This window comes from Phacochoerus africanus, chromosome 16 (genome assembly GCF_016906955.1).
Source record: "Phacochoerus africanus isolate WHEZ1 chromosome 16, ROS_Pafr_v1, whole genome shotgun sequence".
Taxonomy (NCBI): domain Eukaryota; kingdom Metazoa; phylum Chordata; class Mammalia; order Artiodactyla; family Suidae; genus Phacochoerus; species Phacochoerus africanus.
In genome coordinates this window covers 37042995-37062912 of record NC_062559.1, presented here as the reverse complement: position 1 = coordinate 37062912, position 19918 = coordinate 37042995, and the positions used below count along the sequence as shown (strand labels likewise).

Below are 19918 nucleotides of genomic sequence, written 5' to 3'. Positions count from 1 at the left end.
TGGGGCCCCACTGACAGGGAGGAGAGACCCAATTAGATCCACATTTACCTTGCCCACGCACAGCCCGGAACTTGGCCTTCGTGTGCTAGTTAGTTCCTCTAGATTGAATACCATCTACCCCCACGGTACACCTCCCACTCCTCTCACCACAATTTCAGCCACTAAGGTTACCTGTGATCGAGCCAAAATGCATACGACTACTCAAATCATCAGCCCGAATACTACGAATCTATTTCTGGGGAAAATGTGGGAATATGAGAGCCCAGTGAAGTTTGCGAGTGTGTCACCCAAGAACACAGAGATAGTAAGTGGCAGAGACAGAACCCAGCTGCCCCTTGTCCGCAACCTTCTCCCTCTAGTCACCACGTCTCTGTGCTGAGCTAACCTTTAGCATGATGGATACATGTTGGTTGGGCAAAGGAGAAGAGTAGAAAGCTGGATCTCTCAGTCAAAGTACAAGAGTGTACCTTCTGCTGCCTTCAGGATGACAGCTGAGAGCCAATCTTCACTGGGGAAGATGAAAATGAAGGAGGGGCAAGAAAAAGATGTCACAGGGCAGTAACCTGGACACAGGAAGGACCAGACAAGCAAAGCATGACTGGCCTCCAGTTTCTGAAAATCCTGGATGGTCTTGCAATGCTTTTTAGCAAGTGGCAGTCTATAGTTTTCCCCATCAAATTGCAATAAACTTGGAATTATCACGGTTATGAGACAGAGGAATTCGGGGGGATTTGTTGGATTCAAGACTTTAATCCTTCAGCAAAATGCACAGAAAGTGACACAGCAGACATAAATCTCAAGTCAGTCTAATGCGGAGTAGGAGGGATAACTCACATCAAGGACCCAGGTAAACTGAAAGGTTAACGTTGGTGATTGGTGAACCTGCGTGGATTGACACAGGAACCTCTCAGGTCCGCTGCTACTCTCTTAATGCAAAAATGCCCCTAATTTGGGCTCCCAAGCAATGAACTTCCATGGCAGTTCCATGTCAGCTTCAGCTGCTTCTCCGCCCACCCACACTGGAGGTGGGTAAATTCTGCTGTGCTTAGTCAAATAGATTCAAATTCTTAGCTTTTTCTATATTTTTAAAATAAAAGAGCCTATTGATCTGTAAATAAAACATAACCCCCTCTCCAATTGAATCATTAGATTTCCCATTAATCATTTCAGGCCATAATTTTAGCTCTCAAGCAGGTGACTAGATATTTATACTTTCACAGTAATACCAAACACCCGATGTTTCTCTGGTCTAAACAGCCTTTCTGGTGCCCATGTTATTAAGCCCACAAGGGAAAACTTATATGTGTGTCCGCTCTGTAGCTGTTGGAGGGAATGGAAGGCAGCCTCTATAGGGAGACTCAATGTTGACAATGATTGTCGGTCAGGTGAAATCAGATTTGCCTTACTTAACAGGTTAAAGCTAACTTATGCCAGTGAGCAAAAGGCAAGAAAACTATCAGACCCTCTGTTTCTAGGTATCCTCTTCTAAATTTTGTAATATAGGGAATAAAAAGCAATAAGCATCTCTTTCACCACATTTTTCATGATCAGATACCCATTTTCTTCAATCGTTCCTTCTTTCTTAAGAGAAAACATTCTAAACAAGTCAGATCCTGGAAGCAAGGGGATTTCATTAAGGCAGCCAATTTTTCTTTGTAGGAGAAAAATTGTTTCAAAAGGAAAAAGAAAATGATTTATTGGGTATTAAAACCTGGAATTTTTAAAAAGAAATCCACAGATCTTTTTCCTCAACAGAGTCTGAAAGGCAAGGCTGTCTTGATACATACTCATTTCTATAATATTTGAAATTCAATCACAACATCCGCACATTTTCCCATTCTAGTAGATTTTCATAATGTTTATTCCCAGAGCAGACTCGCAGAAATACCTACACTGGAAACCCAAGCCAAAGACTGTTCCGTCACAGCAATGCTGGTGCACGGCTGGGAGCACCTAGCAAACTCCCTCCTGGGGGGTGGGGGTGGGGTCAGGGGACTGCCCGGAAGCTGGGTCTCAGCCAAGCTTCACACCCGGGTTCGAAACACGTGTACTTACGCAGCTCGCCCACTTTCAAGATCTCACACAGCATCTTGGTCAGCTCTATACTACTGCGGCCAAAGGGACATTCGTGCTTATCTTCTCGGCTACTGTTCTCAAGCACGATCTGCAAGCAGGAAAAGGAATGGGTCAGAAAGGAAAGTCGGTCAGTGAAAAACATCAAAAAATGTTGGCTCTCCTGTAACAGGTCTGGTCCAGATCACCAATCTAAGGTTCTCGGGGGCAGAATGAAATTGCACTTGATGTATATTCTCTCATGTTTTCCCAACCTCCTAAAACCTTTTTTTCAACTCCGTAAGAGAACAGTCTGCTCTTTGGTTTCCACTTACACAAAGCTGCCCATGGAGAGTTTTTCAAAACAGTACAATAGAGACTCGTCCTTATGTGATAAAATTCCGCTCTTGTCCTTCCAGCCGCGTCTTCCCTTTCCTGGGGACAGGAACTCTCCTTCTATGACTTAGACTTCTACATTCAATGACATATTTTCCCACGGGAATGTCCATGTTCTTACAAGATCTCGTCCCTGCCTTAGTTGACTGGACCACACCTAAGGGCCATGGACACAAACTGGACCAACCAGAGCCCTTCCCTGAGACTTATCACACAGAAAGGTTAAAACTGCCCCAAATCTGTTGATAGTACCCAAGAGGTGTGAGTGGAGGAGCTACCTGAAAGCCTGCAATAAACAAACAAGCAAAAGAAAAGCAAGCCAAAAGCCCAAGGGAAACAGAGAGGAGTGAAGTGGCAGCCCTGGGAGCATTTAAGAGGCTGGTCCCACTTGTTCCTGCAGCAAAGCCACATCCCTAACCTTACGGGTCTTTGCTGAAACTTTCCTCTGAAAATGCTTTGGTCCATCTAATAAATTCTCCTCCTTCCTAAAGCTAGTTTGAGATATTCCTACTGTAACTAAGGGAGCCATTCTGCACACGTGTTAAACAAAAAAGTAAAACACAACAACAAAACTCTATTTTCAAGTTACTACATTTCAAAAATAAAGGGCCATTAACCAGCTGTTCTAAAACCCACAAAATTGAAAAAAAAATAAAGTAAGGTTATTAAGCTTCAAATTCCTATGTCGACAAAGGGAATTATCAGCTGATCCAGCTTTGAAGCCACCTCCAACTTGCGCAGTTGTATAGGACATCCTCCGTTGTCCCGTACAGCCTCAAGATCTTCACTGCCCTGAGTGGTGGTGGTAGTGGGGCTCTCAATTGAATTTACAACGTAGCTGTGCACCGACTTAGGTTGTTTTTCCCCTAGACTACGACCTCTTGGGTGGCAGAAAGGGTGCTTTATTCCTTCAATCAACAGTAGCAACAGTTGGTAGTACCTGTTATCTACCAGGGAAATGCCGAGGCCCCATAAGGTGGAGAAAAAGACTAGGGCCCTGATCTACTGGAGCGTCCTTTCTAATTGAGGAAGACAGAGTGAACAGAGGAGGTGATGACAGTTTATAACAAGGGCTATGAAAAAAAGGAACGGGTTGAGGTGGTAGGGAATGACAGGGAAGGCCTGGAGAAGAGACTGCAGATAATCAAGTGACTATTGGGAATCACAGGATGAGAAAGAGCTTGCCATGCCAAAGTCCGAGAGAAAGGATATTCCAGGCAGAGATCAAGGACAGAGCCTCTGTTTCAGACACATCCTCCGTACACTGCCTGGTCTGCAATGTGGAGGGGTCTGGAGCCGTGCAAGGGAGCAGCTGTGTTCCAGGAGCCTGAGGGGTGCCGAGCGAGCCAGAGCCGCATAGAGGTGAGACAGGGCCACAGGGCTGTGCGGGGTGTCATTCTCAGATCCTGAGGTGCTAACTTAGACATGTGAGCCCCGTGACCTGATGTGTTTTGAAGAGATCTGCAGATGTAACAGATGCATAGTAAACGTGCAGTCCTTCTGGACGGCCTGAGCGTCCCTGGCAGAGAAGAGGGTGGCTTAGACACCATAAATGACCACAAAAGGCAAGGAGAGCAGACAAGGAAGAAGAGAGCAAGGAAGGGAAGGCTTTTGGGAAGAGGTAAAAGGAAGGCTCTTTGGAAGGAGGGAAGAAGAAAGAAGGAGAGAAGAAAAAGGGGAAGAAGGAAAAGTAACTGACAGTGTTGTTTGACTGAACAGTCCGGGTTCCAAGTAATGAAGTAACATGAGGGAGCGTGGTCTATGGTGAATGGTTTAAAAGCAAAGGATGAGGATTTCCATGTGTTCCCGTTGTTTTCTGCACAAACATCGTAACAATAACACACACACACACACAATTATTGTGTGCATTGACAACATCCAACTAACGGATCAACTATTTCCATTTGGGAATGTTCCTTCCAGCATTGCATTTATACCTAGCCATATTTATTATCATAACACAAACAGCTCCACTTGTTGCATCAGGGTCAGTTTTTGAAGCTTCCCTCATTGTCGCTTTATCACCCTTATGATTGTCCAAGAAGTCGATGAACCATCTCATTTTGTGGAACTTTTCAACTGCGTGTAGCTTACATAAATAATTATGCATGAAGCTAGCCTTTATTGTCCTTGGGATTCATGATAGAAACTGATAGAAATTCTTCCTTACAGTCTCTTTATCTTTAACAAAGACCTCATCTGAGTTTGTTTTGTTTTGTTTTGCTTTTTAGGGCCACATTAAGGCATATGGACGTTCCCAGGCTAGGGGTCGAATCGGAGCTACAGCTGCCAGCCTACGTCACAGCCACAAGTAACTCGGAATCCAAGCCACATCTGCAACCTACACCAGAGCTCATGGCAACGTCAGATCCCTGACCCACTGAGCGAGGCCAAGGATCAAACCCGCATTCTCATGGATACCAGTCGGATTGGTTTCCGTTGCGCCACAAGAGGAACTCCCTGAGTTGGCTGTTTTTTCTCTGAGAAAGCCAGTCATCAACTCCAACTAAATCCCTCTCCTGACACGCAGGAAGCACCAGCGCTGGAGTCCTTGAAAAGGCCCTGCCCCTCTTCGAGATCTCCTTGGGAAGTCTGCCTGAGTGTGAACAGTTTCATTTCCCTGAGCCTGAATCCCCCTCTTCCTTTTAGGAAAATCCTTTCTGGTTCGAACCAGGATTTCCAGTTCAGGAAAGTAGGAGGGAAAAGCAACGAAATGCCCATCAATCAGTGAACCTTTATTTCTCTTTAAAAATATTTGTACCCGAGACAGCCGTATCAAGGAGCAAATGTAAATCTTTTGATGATTTGGAGATGAATAGGGAAAAGAGAGAGCAAGAAGAAGACAGAACATAAAGAAAAGACAGGAGACAGGTAGTTTTCAGCCAGCGCCCCACTCCCAGCGAAGACATTCCCTTGAATTTCACATTAACGTTCTATTAACATTTCATGAGCACATCCATATTTAATGAGGATGTGATCTGAATACACTGTAGGTAGAATTACTGCAGCCAATAAATGTTCTGAAAACATTTCTGAGGCACTGTTTATTAGCAGGCACTAAATTAAGGAGTAATTTAAGTAATCAATATGTAAATCAACTTGGAAAAGCCCTTCTCTTTACTCTTAATATACCATCCATCTTATCATATTTACCTACCTCAAGAAAAATAAACTCTCTTACTCAAATGATTTCTTTAGACAAGACAGACACAAATCTTTAAAATGGCCTATGTAGGCTTTAAGGACAACAATCTTACAGAAATATTTTAAAAAGACTATGATTAAGTATATTACTAATAAGATATTACTATAATGAGAGATGATTCTTGGTCTAGGTAGCAGTTTGTTTTTGTTTTTTTTAACTTCATACACTAATGGATCTACATCCAGTTTCAATATTCTGGTATTAACAATATTCACCTGAGATATTTTGAAACATTTCATCTGGAAATAGCATAGCATGTTTTCCATCTGTATTTTTTTTATTCCTCACTCTTTGGCTTTAAGAGAAAACACACTGGAACAGAAACCTCAATGGAGGGAGTACCTATTAAAACCTGCTATTATCACTCATCTCAGAATACTTCACACACAGAAAGAAGTATATGTAACTGTCTGCATATTTGATAAAACACTGGATATTTATGCAATATTAAGTATAAAGCCTGTTATTAAGCTTACAGAGTATATTTGTTTTTTCTATCCACTGATCCCCAACAAGTCCATAAGATCAATATTATTATTACTCTCGTGAAGAATGTTGCAACCAGAGGAAGAGGTGACCTGCTTAGATCATAGCCTAGGTCAGTCCTGGAATTCAATTTTTAAGGTCTTCCATTTTCATTCCCTTCATTCCCCATTATAGTTTATAAATTGCCCTCACAGAGACGTTGCCATGAAACTCAATGCATTTCATGTCTTAAGAGGGTGAGGGAACTTTGATCAATTCCCTCTATCTCACTGAAGTGGGTCTATAAATCCCAGTCCCTCCTAGACAAAGGTATAAGGCTCTCTCTTATCTCATTTATCCCGTGAAGGTCAGTAAAGATTGCTCAGGGTAAATAACTGTGTGTGGAGTGTCCCCAAAGCCTTTACTTTCATGCATTTTGAGTTCTTCTTCTGCAGTGGTGCAGAGGACAAGCCTCTTTGGCTTGGGAGCAACCATTAAGTGCTGAGTACAACGGTAGCCGCCATACTTGGGTGACTGCCTTTCTCTGGGTCCTGGGAACCACCCTTCCCCTCTTCGCCTCAGCACCACGTTGCTGATATATATGCAGCTGGTTGGCCCTGTCACACTTTTCTCCACTTTCTCTTGAACTCTTCTCATCCAGGGTCAGTTCACTGCATTCTGCTTTCCCTGCAGCCAGCCCTGGAGTAAGCCTCTAGGGCTTTTCCATCTCCTGTTATCAGTGGAGTCTTCTTGTCCAGGCTGCTTGGACTCTGAGGGTCAGATGAAGCCTGACAGCCTCCTCACAGGCCACCAAGGACAGGGGGTCAGCCTGCACTGTGTCCTCTCCAAAGAGAAGGGATCGTCCGTCTCGCCCCAATTCTGATCCAACGCTGCTTCGGGAAGCATGGATAACATAGAAAGCCTGGGTCAAATGGGTGTGAGCCTGCATAAGACATTCCATCTCTTTGTGAATTGCACATTAGTTCCATAAAAAACCCACTTCCTAGGACTGTGGCACATATTAAATCAAAAACTGAGGCAAAATGTCTAAAGCAGACTTGACAGAGTTGGTGTTTTTTCTCTTTATCGCCTCCTTCTTCCTATTCTTGTGAGGCCCTCAGCCAACATTTAACAGCAACTGAACCAAAATCATGACTGCAGTGAGACTGCCTCTCTGGTGACGGGCCTCTGGGGACAGAAGAAAGGAAGACAGAGGCTCTCCCATCATTTTAGCATGAGAAGCTTAAAAACAGCGTCATTACCTACACCAGAATGCAAGATAGGAAGTCCCACGAGCAGGAATCTTCCAGAGGCCTGTACATGTACAGATAGTGAGCAAGGACCTCAAAGAATAAGACAGCCTGATAATTTTGGCAATAAAGTATCAACACTGAACAGTGGCAGCCACCACAGGACACCTGTCCTTGGAATCTGTCAACCCCTCAAGCTCTGTTAAAATTTGTCTCCTGACCCACCAGAGGAAAAGCCAGTCTCTTCCCATGTTAAACCGATAAATAAAACCCAGAAACCTTCCTTTTATCAATGAGCCTCCCCCCCCTCAATACAAGAATACCTTTATAGCAGTAACAGAATCAAGGAACACCCTAGAATGATGTATTAGCCCTCAGATCACATTATCAAGTCCCAGACATCTTTCAAGGTCAAAGTGTAAGGCCACCGTGGGGTCCTCTCACAGAGACTCAGGGTCCAAGAGGGAGCCACCTCCTCCGCATACCAATGCTAATGGTGACTGTTCCCAGAAAGCCAGAGAGAAGCTTTAGAGAGAGCACTGAGCTGCCTCCAGGGGGCTGCACAAGAGCTTAATTGTGATCATGAATCTTGAGCGAGTCCCTAAAAATCAAACACATATGCCAAAGCCCTAATATGATTTTAAGTGGGCAGGGAACAAAGAACATTACAATTATAGAAAGCCTGCCAAGCGGGAAAATAAACCAGAACAAATCAGAATCCCAAGCTGTTAGTCCACCTGATCCACCGCCCCTACTTCCCAGACAAGGGAAGTGAGCCCCAGAGAAGGCCCCACATGCATAGACAAGAGGGCAGAGGAAGAGAAGAGCAGCTAACATTTACGGCGAGCATTTATTTCCCAGGTCTTGTTCTAAGTGTTTTCACAGATTATCTCATTTAAGGTACCTGTACTAACTACCACACGGCAGAAATCATGCACTATCCCACTTTAAAGATGGAGAAACTGAGGCAAAAAGACATTGTCGAATTTCCCCAAGGTCACACAGCACAGAAATAAACAGACCCAGCCCAGGACTACAGGGGGCTTAACCCCCGAGCACTCACTCACTTTGATTTGTACTGAAAAAGGAGAGGCTGAAATAGTAATAATAAAGCTTCGACCAGGTCCTTAACATGGTAACCGAGGAATAGATAACATAGCTCTGGACAGAAACAATTTTCGAGGATCTACTTCTAACACACTTGGTGACTTGAGGATACACATTCCTTAACCTCAGTTCTCTCCTGTGAAAAACAAGACCAGGAATACCTGCCCACAAAGGGCCGTAAAGATTAAATGAAAAAAAAAAAATGGAGATAAAGATCTCTTAATGCCTGAAATATCTCAAATACTCAGTGAGGGAGACGACTGATCTACTATTGCTATAATAATTACACGAGCTCTGGTTTTTACTGAGATATTCTTATAACTCTAGGGCAAAGATGTTGAAAAAAAAAAAAACCCACGCAACAACAAAAATCCCAACATAACTGCTACTGAAGTTATTAATCTTGCTCTTTGGAAAAGTAAGGACTTGGGTGGAATAAATATTATTTCTGACGTGGATGGGCTTCCTGAAGTTCTTTCAGCATCTCTTTAGAGACCCAGCCCAGGACTACAGGGGGCTTAACCCCCGAGCACTCACTCACTTTGATTTGTACTGAAAAAGGAGAGGCTGAAATAGTAATAATAAAGCTTCGACCAGGTCCTTAACATGGTAACCGAGGAATAGATAACATAGCGGTTCTCAGATTTTTTTTTTCTTTTTTCTTTTTATGGCTACACCTGTGGCACATGGAAGTTCCCAGGCTAGGGGTCAAATCGGAACTGTAGCTGCCGGCCTATGCAACAGCCACAGCAGCGCCGGATCCGAGTCACATCTTCGACCTGTGCCACAGCTTGTGGCAACACTAGATCCTTAACTCACTGAGCAAGGCGAAGCATCAAACTTGAATCCTCATGGACACTATGTCAGGTTCTTGACCCACAGAGCCACAACGGGAACTCCCAGAACAGTGGTTTGCAAACTTGAGTGACCTCAGAATCATCTAGAGGGCTTATTAAACATGGACTACTGGGTGCTTCCCCAGAGTTTGGTTCAGCAGGTCTCGGATGGAGCCTAAGGAAATATAAAAGAAAGTAAACCAAACTCTAAATTCCCCTGAGGGGAGTTCCCGTCGTGGCGCAGTGGTTAACGAATCCATCTAGGAACCATGAGGTTGCGGGTTCGATCCCTGGCATTGCTCAGTGGGTTGAGGATCCGGCATTGCCATGAGCTGTGGTGTAGGTTGCAGACGTGGCTCGGATCCTGCATTGCCGTGCCTCTGGTGTAGGCTGGTGGCTACGGCTCCGATTAGACCCCTAGCCTGGGAACTTCCATATGCCGTGGGAGCGGCCCTAGAAAAGGCAAAAAGACAAACAAACAAACAAAACCATAAATAAGTAAGTAAATAAATAAATAAATAAATAAATAAATAAATAAATAAATAAATAAATAAATTCTCCTGAGGTACTACGATAATTGCTAGGGAGGGAGGGATTGTTAGCAAAGCATTTAAAAATTATCTTCAGCAGCGTGCTCTTAAAAAAAAGAAAAACAGCTCCTTCCTTGATCCTTAATTGGCCCTTTAGAGAGAGGCAGCTGTCCATGTTCTGTCCAGGGCTGAAGAGCAGGGCCTCCAGGCCCTTGGAAGGGCCAAGAAAACAAAGTAATAGAGATGGAACACTAGTTAAGAGTGAGCATAACAAATCACCAGAGAAAAGGCCACCCAGAGAAGAGTTTGCAAAAACTTAAAGAGTGGTTTCCAAGGGCAAAAGAACAAGGCAAACCTGGAAAAGGAGAAAAAGCAGGTACAGAGGGTCAGACTGGCGAAAAAACAGAGTGGAGAGCAGACACAGGGAACCAAGATAAGTAACAATCTGGACAAATGAGAAGAATGGTATAAAACCCAGCTAATGAGGTGAAATCCTTCCAGAATAAAATAAGGCAATTGCACATACAGAGGCATAATAAAGGCCGTAAATATAAAATGGCAAGGAATTGACTGGGTAATGGTGTAGTAATTAAAGCCTGGAGGTTCATAATAGACCTCGAATTGAACGTTAATCAACCAAAAAGAAACGCTGCCTGCACTTTGATATAGTGCAACAAAAGCAGGATGTGTGAAACACAGCAAGCAGTCACAGCCAAGCTCTGCTGAAAAATCCTCCCTTTGAATAGGAAGCCGGGTAGCACCAAGAGGGGAAAGGATTAAATAAGAGCAGGGGTGACTTGTATTTGTGTCAGTGCTTGTGCCTGCACCTGCACAATGGCCCTGATGTCACTGGGGGAAGAAGCCAAGGCATCAGCTCTGTTGACTGTCCCAAAGGCCAAGGATAGCAGGGAAGTGTCCCTAGCTGATGCCGATGTCAAAGGAACCGGGTTGGAAGACCTCCTCTCCGACAGCTGTACCTGCGTTCCTGGGCCCAAGGATGGTACCGGTGTGAAGGCACCTGGAGGCATCCCCACGGGCTTGGCAGGGTAACATCTGGTTTATTTAAAGCAGTGGTTCTAGGACTTCCCCTGTAGCCTACAGCATAACTACATGGCCTTTTCTCTCGTAAAGCAGTGCTTCTCTAATTTCAGCATGCACTAGAATTGCCGGACCCCACTCCCAGAGTTATGATTCAGCCCTTCTGGGGCAAACCCAAGAATCTGCATTTTTTTGTCTTTTGTCTTTTTAGGGCCACACCTGCAGCATATGGAGGTCCCAGGCTAGGGGTCTAATAGGTGTTGTAGCTGCCAGCCTACGCCACAGCCACAGCAACGCCAGATCCAAGCTGAGTCTGTAACCTATACCACAGCTCATGACAACACGGGATCCTTAACCCACTGAGCGAGGCCAGGGATCAAACCCACAACCTCATGGTTCCTAGAGGGACTTGTTTCTGCTGCACCACAACGGGAACTCCAGAATCTGCATTCCTAACACGTTCCCAGCTAATGTAGATACTGCTAATTTGGGACCACATTTTATGAACCACTGCTTTAAAATTATATCATGCCTCTACTTCCAGTTTCCATCATTAGCAAACTCCTATTTTGAAGGATGTGAAAAACAATGAAAATAGACAGAAAAAGAAAGAAATCTGAATTTTGTGGGGATTTTTTTCCTGTGACTATAAAGCATTATTAATAAGCGTTAAAATCCATAGAGAAAGATTGAGGATTGGTAGTTACCAGGGGCTGGAAGAAGGAGAATGGGAAACAGCTGCTTAAGGGGTACTTGGTTTCCTTTTAGGGTGATGCTACTTAATGTCTTAGAACTAGAGAGAGGTGATGTTTGCACAACATTGTGAATATACTAAAGGCCACTCAACAGTTCACTTTGAAATGGTTAATCTTATGTGAATTTCTCCTCAGTTAAAAAACAGTGGACACCCTCGGACTGATTGTCATGTACCAACTCTCACATGTTTAACTCCTTTAGTCCTCATAAGCCATCAAAGCAGAACGTGTTTTAGATGAGGAAACCACAACTTGAATAACATGCCTGCTGTCTAGCAGTGAAAATGTGATGTAGCGGCATTCCGAGTCCACAAGCGGGGCGTCCACGTGATTTCTACACTGTGGTTTGAACTGCTTCTTAGGTGACATGGAATGTGTCTATTTCCAAACTGGGGTTTAGGACTGACCAGATAGGGTCACTAGGGGAGATGGTTCAGAAATAGGCTGACAGTCCTACAGGACACCCAAGGACAGCCACACCAGGTCTGTGAGGGGAATGAAAGTGAGAAGCCCTTACTAAAGTATCCACTCTTGGAAAACGGTTCCACGGCCTGCTGCTTAAATGTAAATAAATTAAATGCGTACCTTTCCTTGCATTTGTTTGTGCAAAATCACATTTTTATTTTATTCTGTTTAGGTATAGTTGATTTACAATCTTTCTTCAGTTTCTGCTGTACAGCAAAGTGACCCAATCACACACAGTTCCCTGTGCTGTACAGCAGGGCCCGTTGCCCATCCATTTCAAATATTAAACTCTGAACTACCCATCCATCCCACTCCCTCCCCTCCTCCCCTGGGAACCACAAGTCTGCTCTCCTTGGCCGTGATCTGTTTCTGTTTTGTAGGTAGGATCATCTTGCCATATTTTAGATTCCACAAATAAGTGATATCATACGGTATTTGTCTTTTTCTTTCTGGCTTACTCAAGACCACATTTTTAATTATATTTCAGATATACTATAGACTACTGGAGGTAGTCTCAAACTTTTAAAGCACTCATTTATCATCTGAGAATCTTGTTAAAATGCAGATTCTGATCCGGTAGCCTGGGGTCAGCCTGAGGTCCGCATTTCTAACCAGCTCCAGTAAGATGCTGATGCTGCTGGTCCAAGGACCACATCTTTAAAAAAGCTAAGTACTGCACATCCCTAAATCTCTCATGTGAATTCTAGCCCCACTCTCTTCCACACCCTTTGATTGATTCATTCACTCAACAAACATTTCTTTAAGCAATGATTATTGCTAAGCAAGTTGCTAGGTGCTAAAAATGCACAGGTGAATAAAACACCGTCTTTAGGGGCTTGCAGTCTATTTAGAAGATACAAGGGGATGGGATTTGTCAGGTGGACAGATTTTTCACTTGCTAGGTACCTCTCTCATGTCCTTCTACATTGTTTGCATTTTTTACAAGGAAATATGACTTTCTGGGATGAAGGTGCATGTGAGATGCAGGCAGGCTAAGCCTCATCAAGAGGGTGAACCTTGAAGGAGACGAAACTTCTGAGGGATCTTTTTAACATTCCAAACCAGAGGTGAGCTATGGAATGTAATAAAGATTAATTGCAACTGGGAAATGGATGCCAAATGAAGGCAGAGAAGCCTCTTTGTATCTTGGGCAATATTAGCAATAAATCACACAATCACAAGGCAGAATTGTGACTCACTCAACATTGCATGACTGCATACAAATGCCTCCTGTCTCCTTCAGTGGAATACAAAGACACCGAGATGTTTGGCAGTGTCTGACAGTCACTGTGGGATGAAAAATGAGGCTTGACATTTCTCAAGCCTGATTTCTTCCTGAGAAATTGTCACCACTGTCTTAACAGTTATTGCAGTCTTAAAACTATGTTACACTACACATATATTTGTCCGAAACATATTTGGGTATACTTGCTTTACTAAACAAACACATTCTCAGAGAGCTAGGGATACAATGAATTTCTGTAAGTCAGATCACACCTGGTTTTCTCACTTGGCTTATAGACTTACAAATTGACTCTAGTTTTGGAGACGGGATGCGGGGGAGGATGGAAACGTGAAGAGAGAACTATTTCCCATCATCCTCTTCTGGACAATAACCAATCAGCATTGTCAGAAACATTTGCAAAGAGAAAAGAGTTAATTTCCTAATTATTGCATATTAAATTAGCTAAAACGGGAAAACGATTTATTCAAACCTAATTAAGAGATTAAGCCATACATTGTTTTTCTTCAAGCTAAAGGCATGTGAAAAGGAAATGTTTCTTCTATTAAATCTGGCTTTTTAAATGGAATTTATCTCATGTCATCTAATTCTATATGCTACAATATATCTCTATGTTCCAAACCTTGGCTTCCTCTGCTTAATGAGAGATCTCTGCAGTGAGGCAGCCCTCCCACAGGGGTAGGTCCAGATGTGGTTTCCTTCTATGGAAATGGCTTCGCCTGACACTCTTCCACCCCGGCGCCCCCTCCTGCACCTGTCTAAATTGTCCTTCTCCTTTGGATCCAACCCAACGTCACCTTCTCCATAACACCTTACTCAGTCCCCCTAAAACCCTGCAATCCTTTATCTAAATCTTTCTCACAGCAATTCTCACTTTCTGCCCCCAATTGTAGTGAAGTCTATGTGTCTTTCTTCCCCTGGTGGGGTTGAAAGCAGGAATTACATCTCAGTCACTCGTGAATTTCCCACCTCAGCAGAGGCATGCATACACTAGGTGCTTATTAGTGAACAATTACCAAACAAGTGAATGAACAGTACAGGGAACAGCCCTAGCCTCTACTGGTTGGCCGTGCCCATCAAGGGCCCAGTGGGCATCTCTGTACTTCCTGGTGAATACCAGCTTGCCTGGTTTTAACACGAGAATCTCCATATGCCATTATTTATGTACTTTCACATGCATCCTGACTTCCAACCATCTCTTATCTCCTGTTATCTATATTCCACATCCTATTTCCCTATGAATTTTATCAGAAGCAATGACTTCTGTGATGCTCCCAGCAACCTTGGACCTCACTCCTTCCTTCATTGTGGGGGGTGCTTGGGGCCCAGAAGTTACTTGACAATCAGGGCATGTGGCTAAGAGTCCAAGCCATGGAGGAAAACTCATTTAGAAACTTTCTGAGTCCCCTGCTTGTGCAGGGACAATGTGGCCAGATGAAGGACAAACTCAGAAGGGAATTCTCTTGGGCCAAAGCCCACATTTCAAAGGCCTGCTTAGGGAAACTGTGTACTCACCTTCTTTGTGCATTGTGAAAACAAACATTTACAGAGCATTGGAATGTGTGAAAATGTCCTTAGTTGTGTGTTTGATGGAAAACACTTGCCAGCCTATGCTATACCCATGGCAACATCAGAACTGAGCCGCATCTGTAACCTACACCACAGCTCATGGCAATGCTGGATCCTTAACACACTGAGCGAGGCCGGGGATCGAACCCGCAACCTCATGGTTCCCAGTCGGATTCATTTCCTCTGCACCATGAAGGGAACTCCTAGAAATGGGATTGTTAAATCAAAAGATCTCAATATTTTGCCACTTAAAATATACTGATAAACCATCATCCGGGAAGCCTGTGTTTTTTCATACTACCCAAAGCAATGGGACAGAGTTCGCTTTAAAGTCATTTCAACACCAAAATCCGGAATGCTGACAATACCCAGCGTTAGCAGGGATGTGGAGCTACAGGAACTCTCATTCATCGCCAGTGAAAATACAAAAGAGTACAGCCATTTTGGAAGACAGTGTGTTGATTTTTCACAAAACTGAACAGACTCTTACCATTCCATCCAGTGATCATACTCTTTTCCACAAAGGAGTTTAACACTTACATCCACCCAAAAACCTGCGCAGAGAGGCTGACTACAGCTTTATTCATAATTGCCAAAACTTGGAAGCAGCCAAGATGTCCTTCAGCAGGTGAATGAATAAACAAACTGTGTTACATTCAGATGATGGAATATGATTCAGTGCCAAACGGAAATGAGCTCTCGAGCCATGAAAAGACATGGAAGAAACGTAAGTGCATCCTACCAAGGGATTCAAGAAGCCAATCTTAAAAAGACTACACATCACATAATTCCAATTACACCACATTTAGGAAAAGGTAAAAGTATGAAGAGAGTAAAAAGATCAGGGCCTGTTGGGGGAGGATGGGGAGCAGTGAGGGATAAAGAGGCAGTGCCCAGAGAATTTTTAGGGCTGTGACAATACCCTACAAATACCATAAGGATGGATACATGTCACTATACATTTATCCGAACTGTAGATGGTACAATGCAAAGAGTGAACTGTAAGGTACACTGCGGGCTTGGGCGATCATGATGCATCAGTGGGGGTTCGTGGATTATAACAAGTGGTGTGCCACTCTGATGCGGAATGCTGTTAGTGCGGGAGGCTGTGCATGTGTGGGGGCGAGGCATTTGGGAAGTCTTTGTACCTTCCCCTCAATTTTTCTGTGAACTTTAGACTGTTCTTAAAAATATGTATAACTGAGTCACTTTATGGTACAGCAAAAATTAACAGACCATTGTAAATCATCTATAATAAAAAACTAACAATAATCTTGGAGTTCCTGCTGCAGCACAGTAGGTTACAGATCTGGCATTGCTGCAGCTGTGGTGTAGGTCACACCTGCAGCCCAGATTCAATCCCTGCCCAAGGAATTTCCATATGCCATGCGTGTGGCCAAATAATAATAATAATAATAATAATAATAATAATAATAATAATCTTTTAAAAAATTTATGGGGCCAGTCTGAGCCTAGAATATAAAAGAAAGTCTATTTGTCCTTGACATTGTACCCTGATGGGAGAAATGGAAGGAAATGAGCAGCAAGCACCAAACTGTCTCAGTTTCCCCCATAGCTTCAAGCTGCCACCCCAGCCATGGCAGCAGCCACCTGAGTTCTCGCAGAGCCGGGATTCCCTCAGCCAGAGGCAGCTGCATCTTCCACGGTGGTGATGGAGGCTGGGGGATTCCCTTGAAGGCTAATTGGGGAAGAATTCCTATGTAAGTACATGTTACTGAATGCAGACAGTTAAGAAAATTCTGGATTCAGAAACGCTTGCTAGTGACTTCACTGTTCCTCCTCCCACCACGAAGGCGTTCCGGTCCAATCAGAGGCACTGGTACCAGGTGAAACCTCTCTTGCTGCCCAGAATCACCTTTTGTCAGTTCTTCAGTCCTGCTAACAGTAGGTTCCTGGGGCTCTGTGTCCTTCTCGGGCTCCTGCCCAGAGTGAGTCAGTAAGAGAGGGACAGTGTCCTTCCTTCTGCTCCATCACTTATTGGCAAGGGGAACCACTCCACTAACCCGCTGCAAAGATTAGGACCCTGGGCTTAATCCCACTGATTCTACATGGTTCATCATATAGCTGAGAAGAGCCAAGGGGATGATGCGTGTGAAGGTAAAGGGATTAGAGGAAGTGAGTAACTGGTGTGCCAGAGCAGGCTTACCAGCAATTGCTTAACTTCCAAAAGTTGTGCAAGCTATAAACACTTGAGAGAGTGAGATCAGCCACAGTGGGAATATTCATATCACAGAAATTGGCAGATCAGTTTTGTTTTGCTTTGGTTTAAAGCTTATTTACTAGCACACCACTGAATCAAATGTAAAGGACTAAAAAGGCACCATCAGATCTGCCTGTGTCTAAACTCCAAGTCTGCTTTTTACTGCCATTGTTCATTATAACAATGGCCAAGTTACTTAACATCCCTGGGCCTCAGTGTCCTCATCTGCAGAATGGGTACAATGGCAGCATCTACCTTGTAAAGTAGTGAGAAGTCAATAAGGTTATACAGATGGAGCAGGTCCATAAAAGCACCTGGCATACATTCATCACTCAGTACGTTTTAGCTTTTATTTGCTCCTACAATGTATGGAATGGAACCCCAAGCTACTAGGCTCTCAGCAGAACTGACCCCTCTGCTGAAATAACGAACTCAACTTTGGTCCTTTTAGTTGTTCTCCTATACAGAACTCAGGTCTGTGCATGTAACACACACATTTCTCCCAGCTTTCATAGCTGAGACTTAATGTGAGGCTTGATAACATGTAGCTCACCTGCCTTAACAAACTGTAACCATTTCAACGACACCATCCATTGAAAGGCAGATATCAGTTTTGATCCTCTGATATCCATGCAAGTTCTCTCATGCATGGCCATGGGGAACTTCGGAAGAGGAAAGAGAGGAGCAACACGAGTCAAGGATTCAGCATATCAAATCTTTAATTGTTCACTTAAAAAATAGTTTAAATGGCCCAGTGCTACTAGACAGTGAGGACAAAGAGCCAAAAAACGGGTCCTCGCTCAAAAATGTCATCTTTGAGAGAAATAATGATCAAATAATAAAACCTGTAATTATACAATGCCAAATCAAAGGAAGTAACAAGGAAACAAAACCAAAGAGAGAGAGAGAGAGAGAGAGAGAGAGAGAGAGAGAGAGAGAGAGAAAGAGAGAGAGAGAGAGGAGACTTCAGGATGAAGTCCCAAGGAATGAAGAGAGCTATGTGGGCAAGGAAGTATGCCCAGAGAAAATCAGGGCTGAATCAGCAGGAATAGCATGTGTAAGAGTCCTGTGGCAGAGAAGGATCACCATGCACGGACTGCAAATTCAGTCAACCTGGCTTCCCTGATTCTGGTAATCACAACTTTGTAGACAGCTACGAATGACACACATCAGGGTCCTCTAAAAGCCTCCAAGCATAAGAGCTCATATTTATGTACAGAATAGCATTTGATAAACCAGCCAGAGAGAAATTAGTTGTTAGGGCTGTTATATCTGTTACTAACAGTGTTCCAGTTGCTTTATAAAGCATAGGAGAAGCATGGTCTAACATTTACGATTTATACTAAATTTTGGAATCTCATCAATGCAGAGGAAAAGTTGATAAAATTAAGGCCAATGTAAAAATAAAGTTACCTGACAATGTCAAACACTCCTAGGTGTACCAGGTGTACTGCACAGTTCCTGAGGGGAAAGCTATTTTTACCGAATACAATGGGACATTTGAGAACGCTACCACCTAAAATTCTATTATACCAATACAAAATGCCTTCTAATTTGGTAGGCAGGTTGCTAATACCGGCTAGACTCTGTTCACATGAATACAATTTAAAAATGAAAGTCAGCAGTGATTCACCCAAGTATAAGTGTCAGCATATCTGGGGCAAGGCCATTTTGGGGCACATCCCTATAGCTGCTAATTTGGTTTCCACTCCAGGACACTCGCAGCCGGGGAGGTTCCAACATATTCCAGATAAAAGCCTATTTCTGTGGCTTCCTACTTTGGGGTGACTGGCAATCCATTCAGAAGGCAGAATACCAGAACCCCCTGGATTCAGATACCCATTTGATAGACATAGTTCCCTCGTGGCTCAGTGGGTTAAGGCTCCAGCGTTGTCACTGCTGGAGCTATGGTTATAGCTGTGGTACAGGTTGGATCCCTAGCCCAGGAATTTCCACAGGCTGCAGGCACAGCCAAAAAAAGATAGGTATGTGCTGAATGCCATCTATGTATCTGCTACAACACTGGCACTGGGGAACAGTACATAGGCCCTGCCCTCATGGAGCTTACACACTTGCACAGGTAAACAGGAAATACACAAAAAGGTAAATTTAGAGTATGCAAACAAGCATCACATTTGGGGTAAAACAAAGAAGGTAAGATAGGGAGCAAAGGGATGACGTTACTACTTTATATTTGGTGGTGAGGAAAGACCACCTGAACCTAAAGGAAGTGAGGGAAGAACCTATTTGGCTAACTGGGGACCAGATTCCCTAGAGAGGAAGCAGCAAGAGGTGATGTACCTTGGAGATATGACTTTGGTTCCAAACCACGGCAATAAAGTCACTATCAAAATAAAGTGGGTCATACAATTTTTTGATTTCCCAATACATATGAAAGTTATAGTTAACACTATAGTCTATTAAGTGTGCAATAGCATAGTGTCTAAAAAAATGTATATATCTTCATTTAAAAAAAAAAAAACTCTGTTGCTAAAAATGCTGACGAGCATCTGAGCCTTCAGTGAGTTATAATCTATTTGTTGGTGGAGGGCTATGCCTCGATGTTGATGGCAGCTAATTGATCAGGACCATGTTCCTAAAGGTTGGGATGACTGACAATTTTGCAAAATGAGACAACAATTAAGTTTGCCCCATGGATTGGTTCTTGCTTTCATGAAGGATTTCTCTGTAGCACGCAATGCTGTTTGATAGTATTTTACCCACAGTAGAACTTCTTTCAAAATTGGAGTTAGTTCTCTCTAATCCTGTTGCTGCTTATCAACTAA

The 19918-nt window shown here is 43.5% G+C and overlaps 1 protein-coding gene across 6 annotated transcripts in view; it reads right to left on the bottom strand.

Annotated features, from left to right (window-relative positions):
• The window catches only part of ELMO1 (engulfment and cell motility 1), a 561177-nt gene that overhangs the window by 245610 nt on the left and 295649 nt on the right, over window positions 1-19918 (bottom strand). For all 6 annotated transcript variants that reach the window (XM_047763106.1, XM_047763109.1, XM_047763107.1 and 3 more), the window contains one exon: window positions 2056-2164. In XM_047763106.1, coding sequence (XP_047619062.1) covers window positions 2056-2164 — 109 coding nt within the window. The remainder of the gene's footprint in view (window positions 1-2055; window positions 2165-19918) is intronic.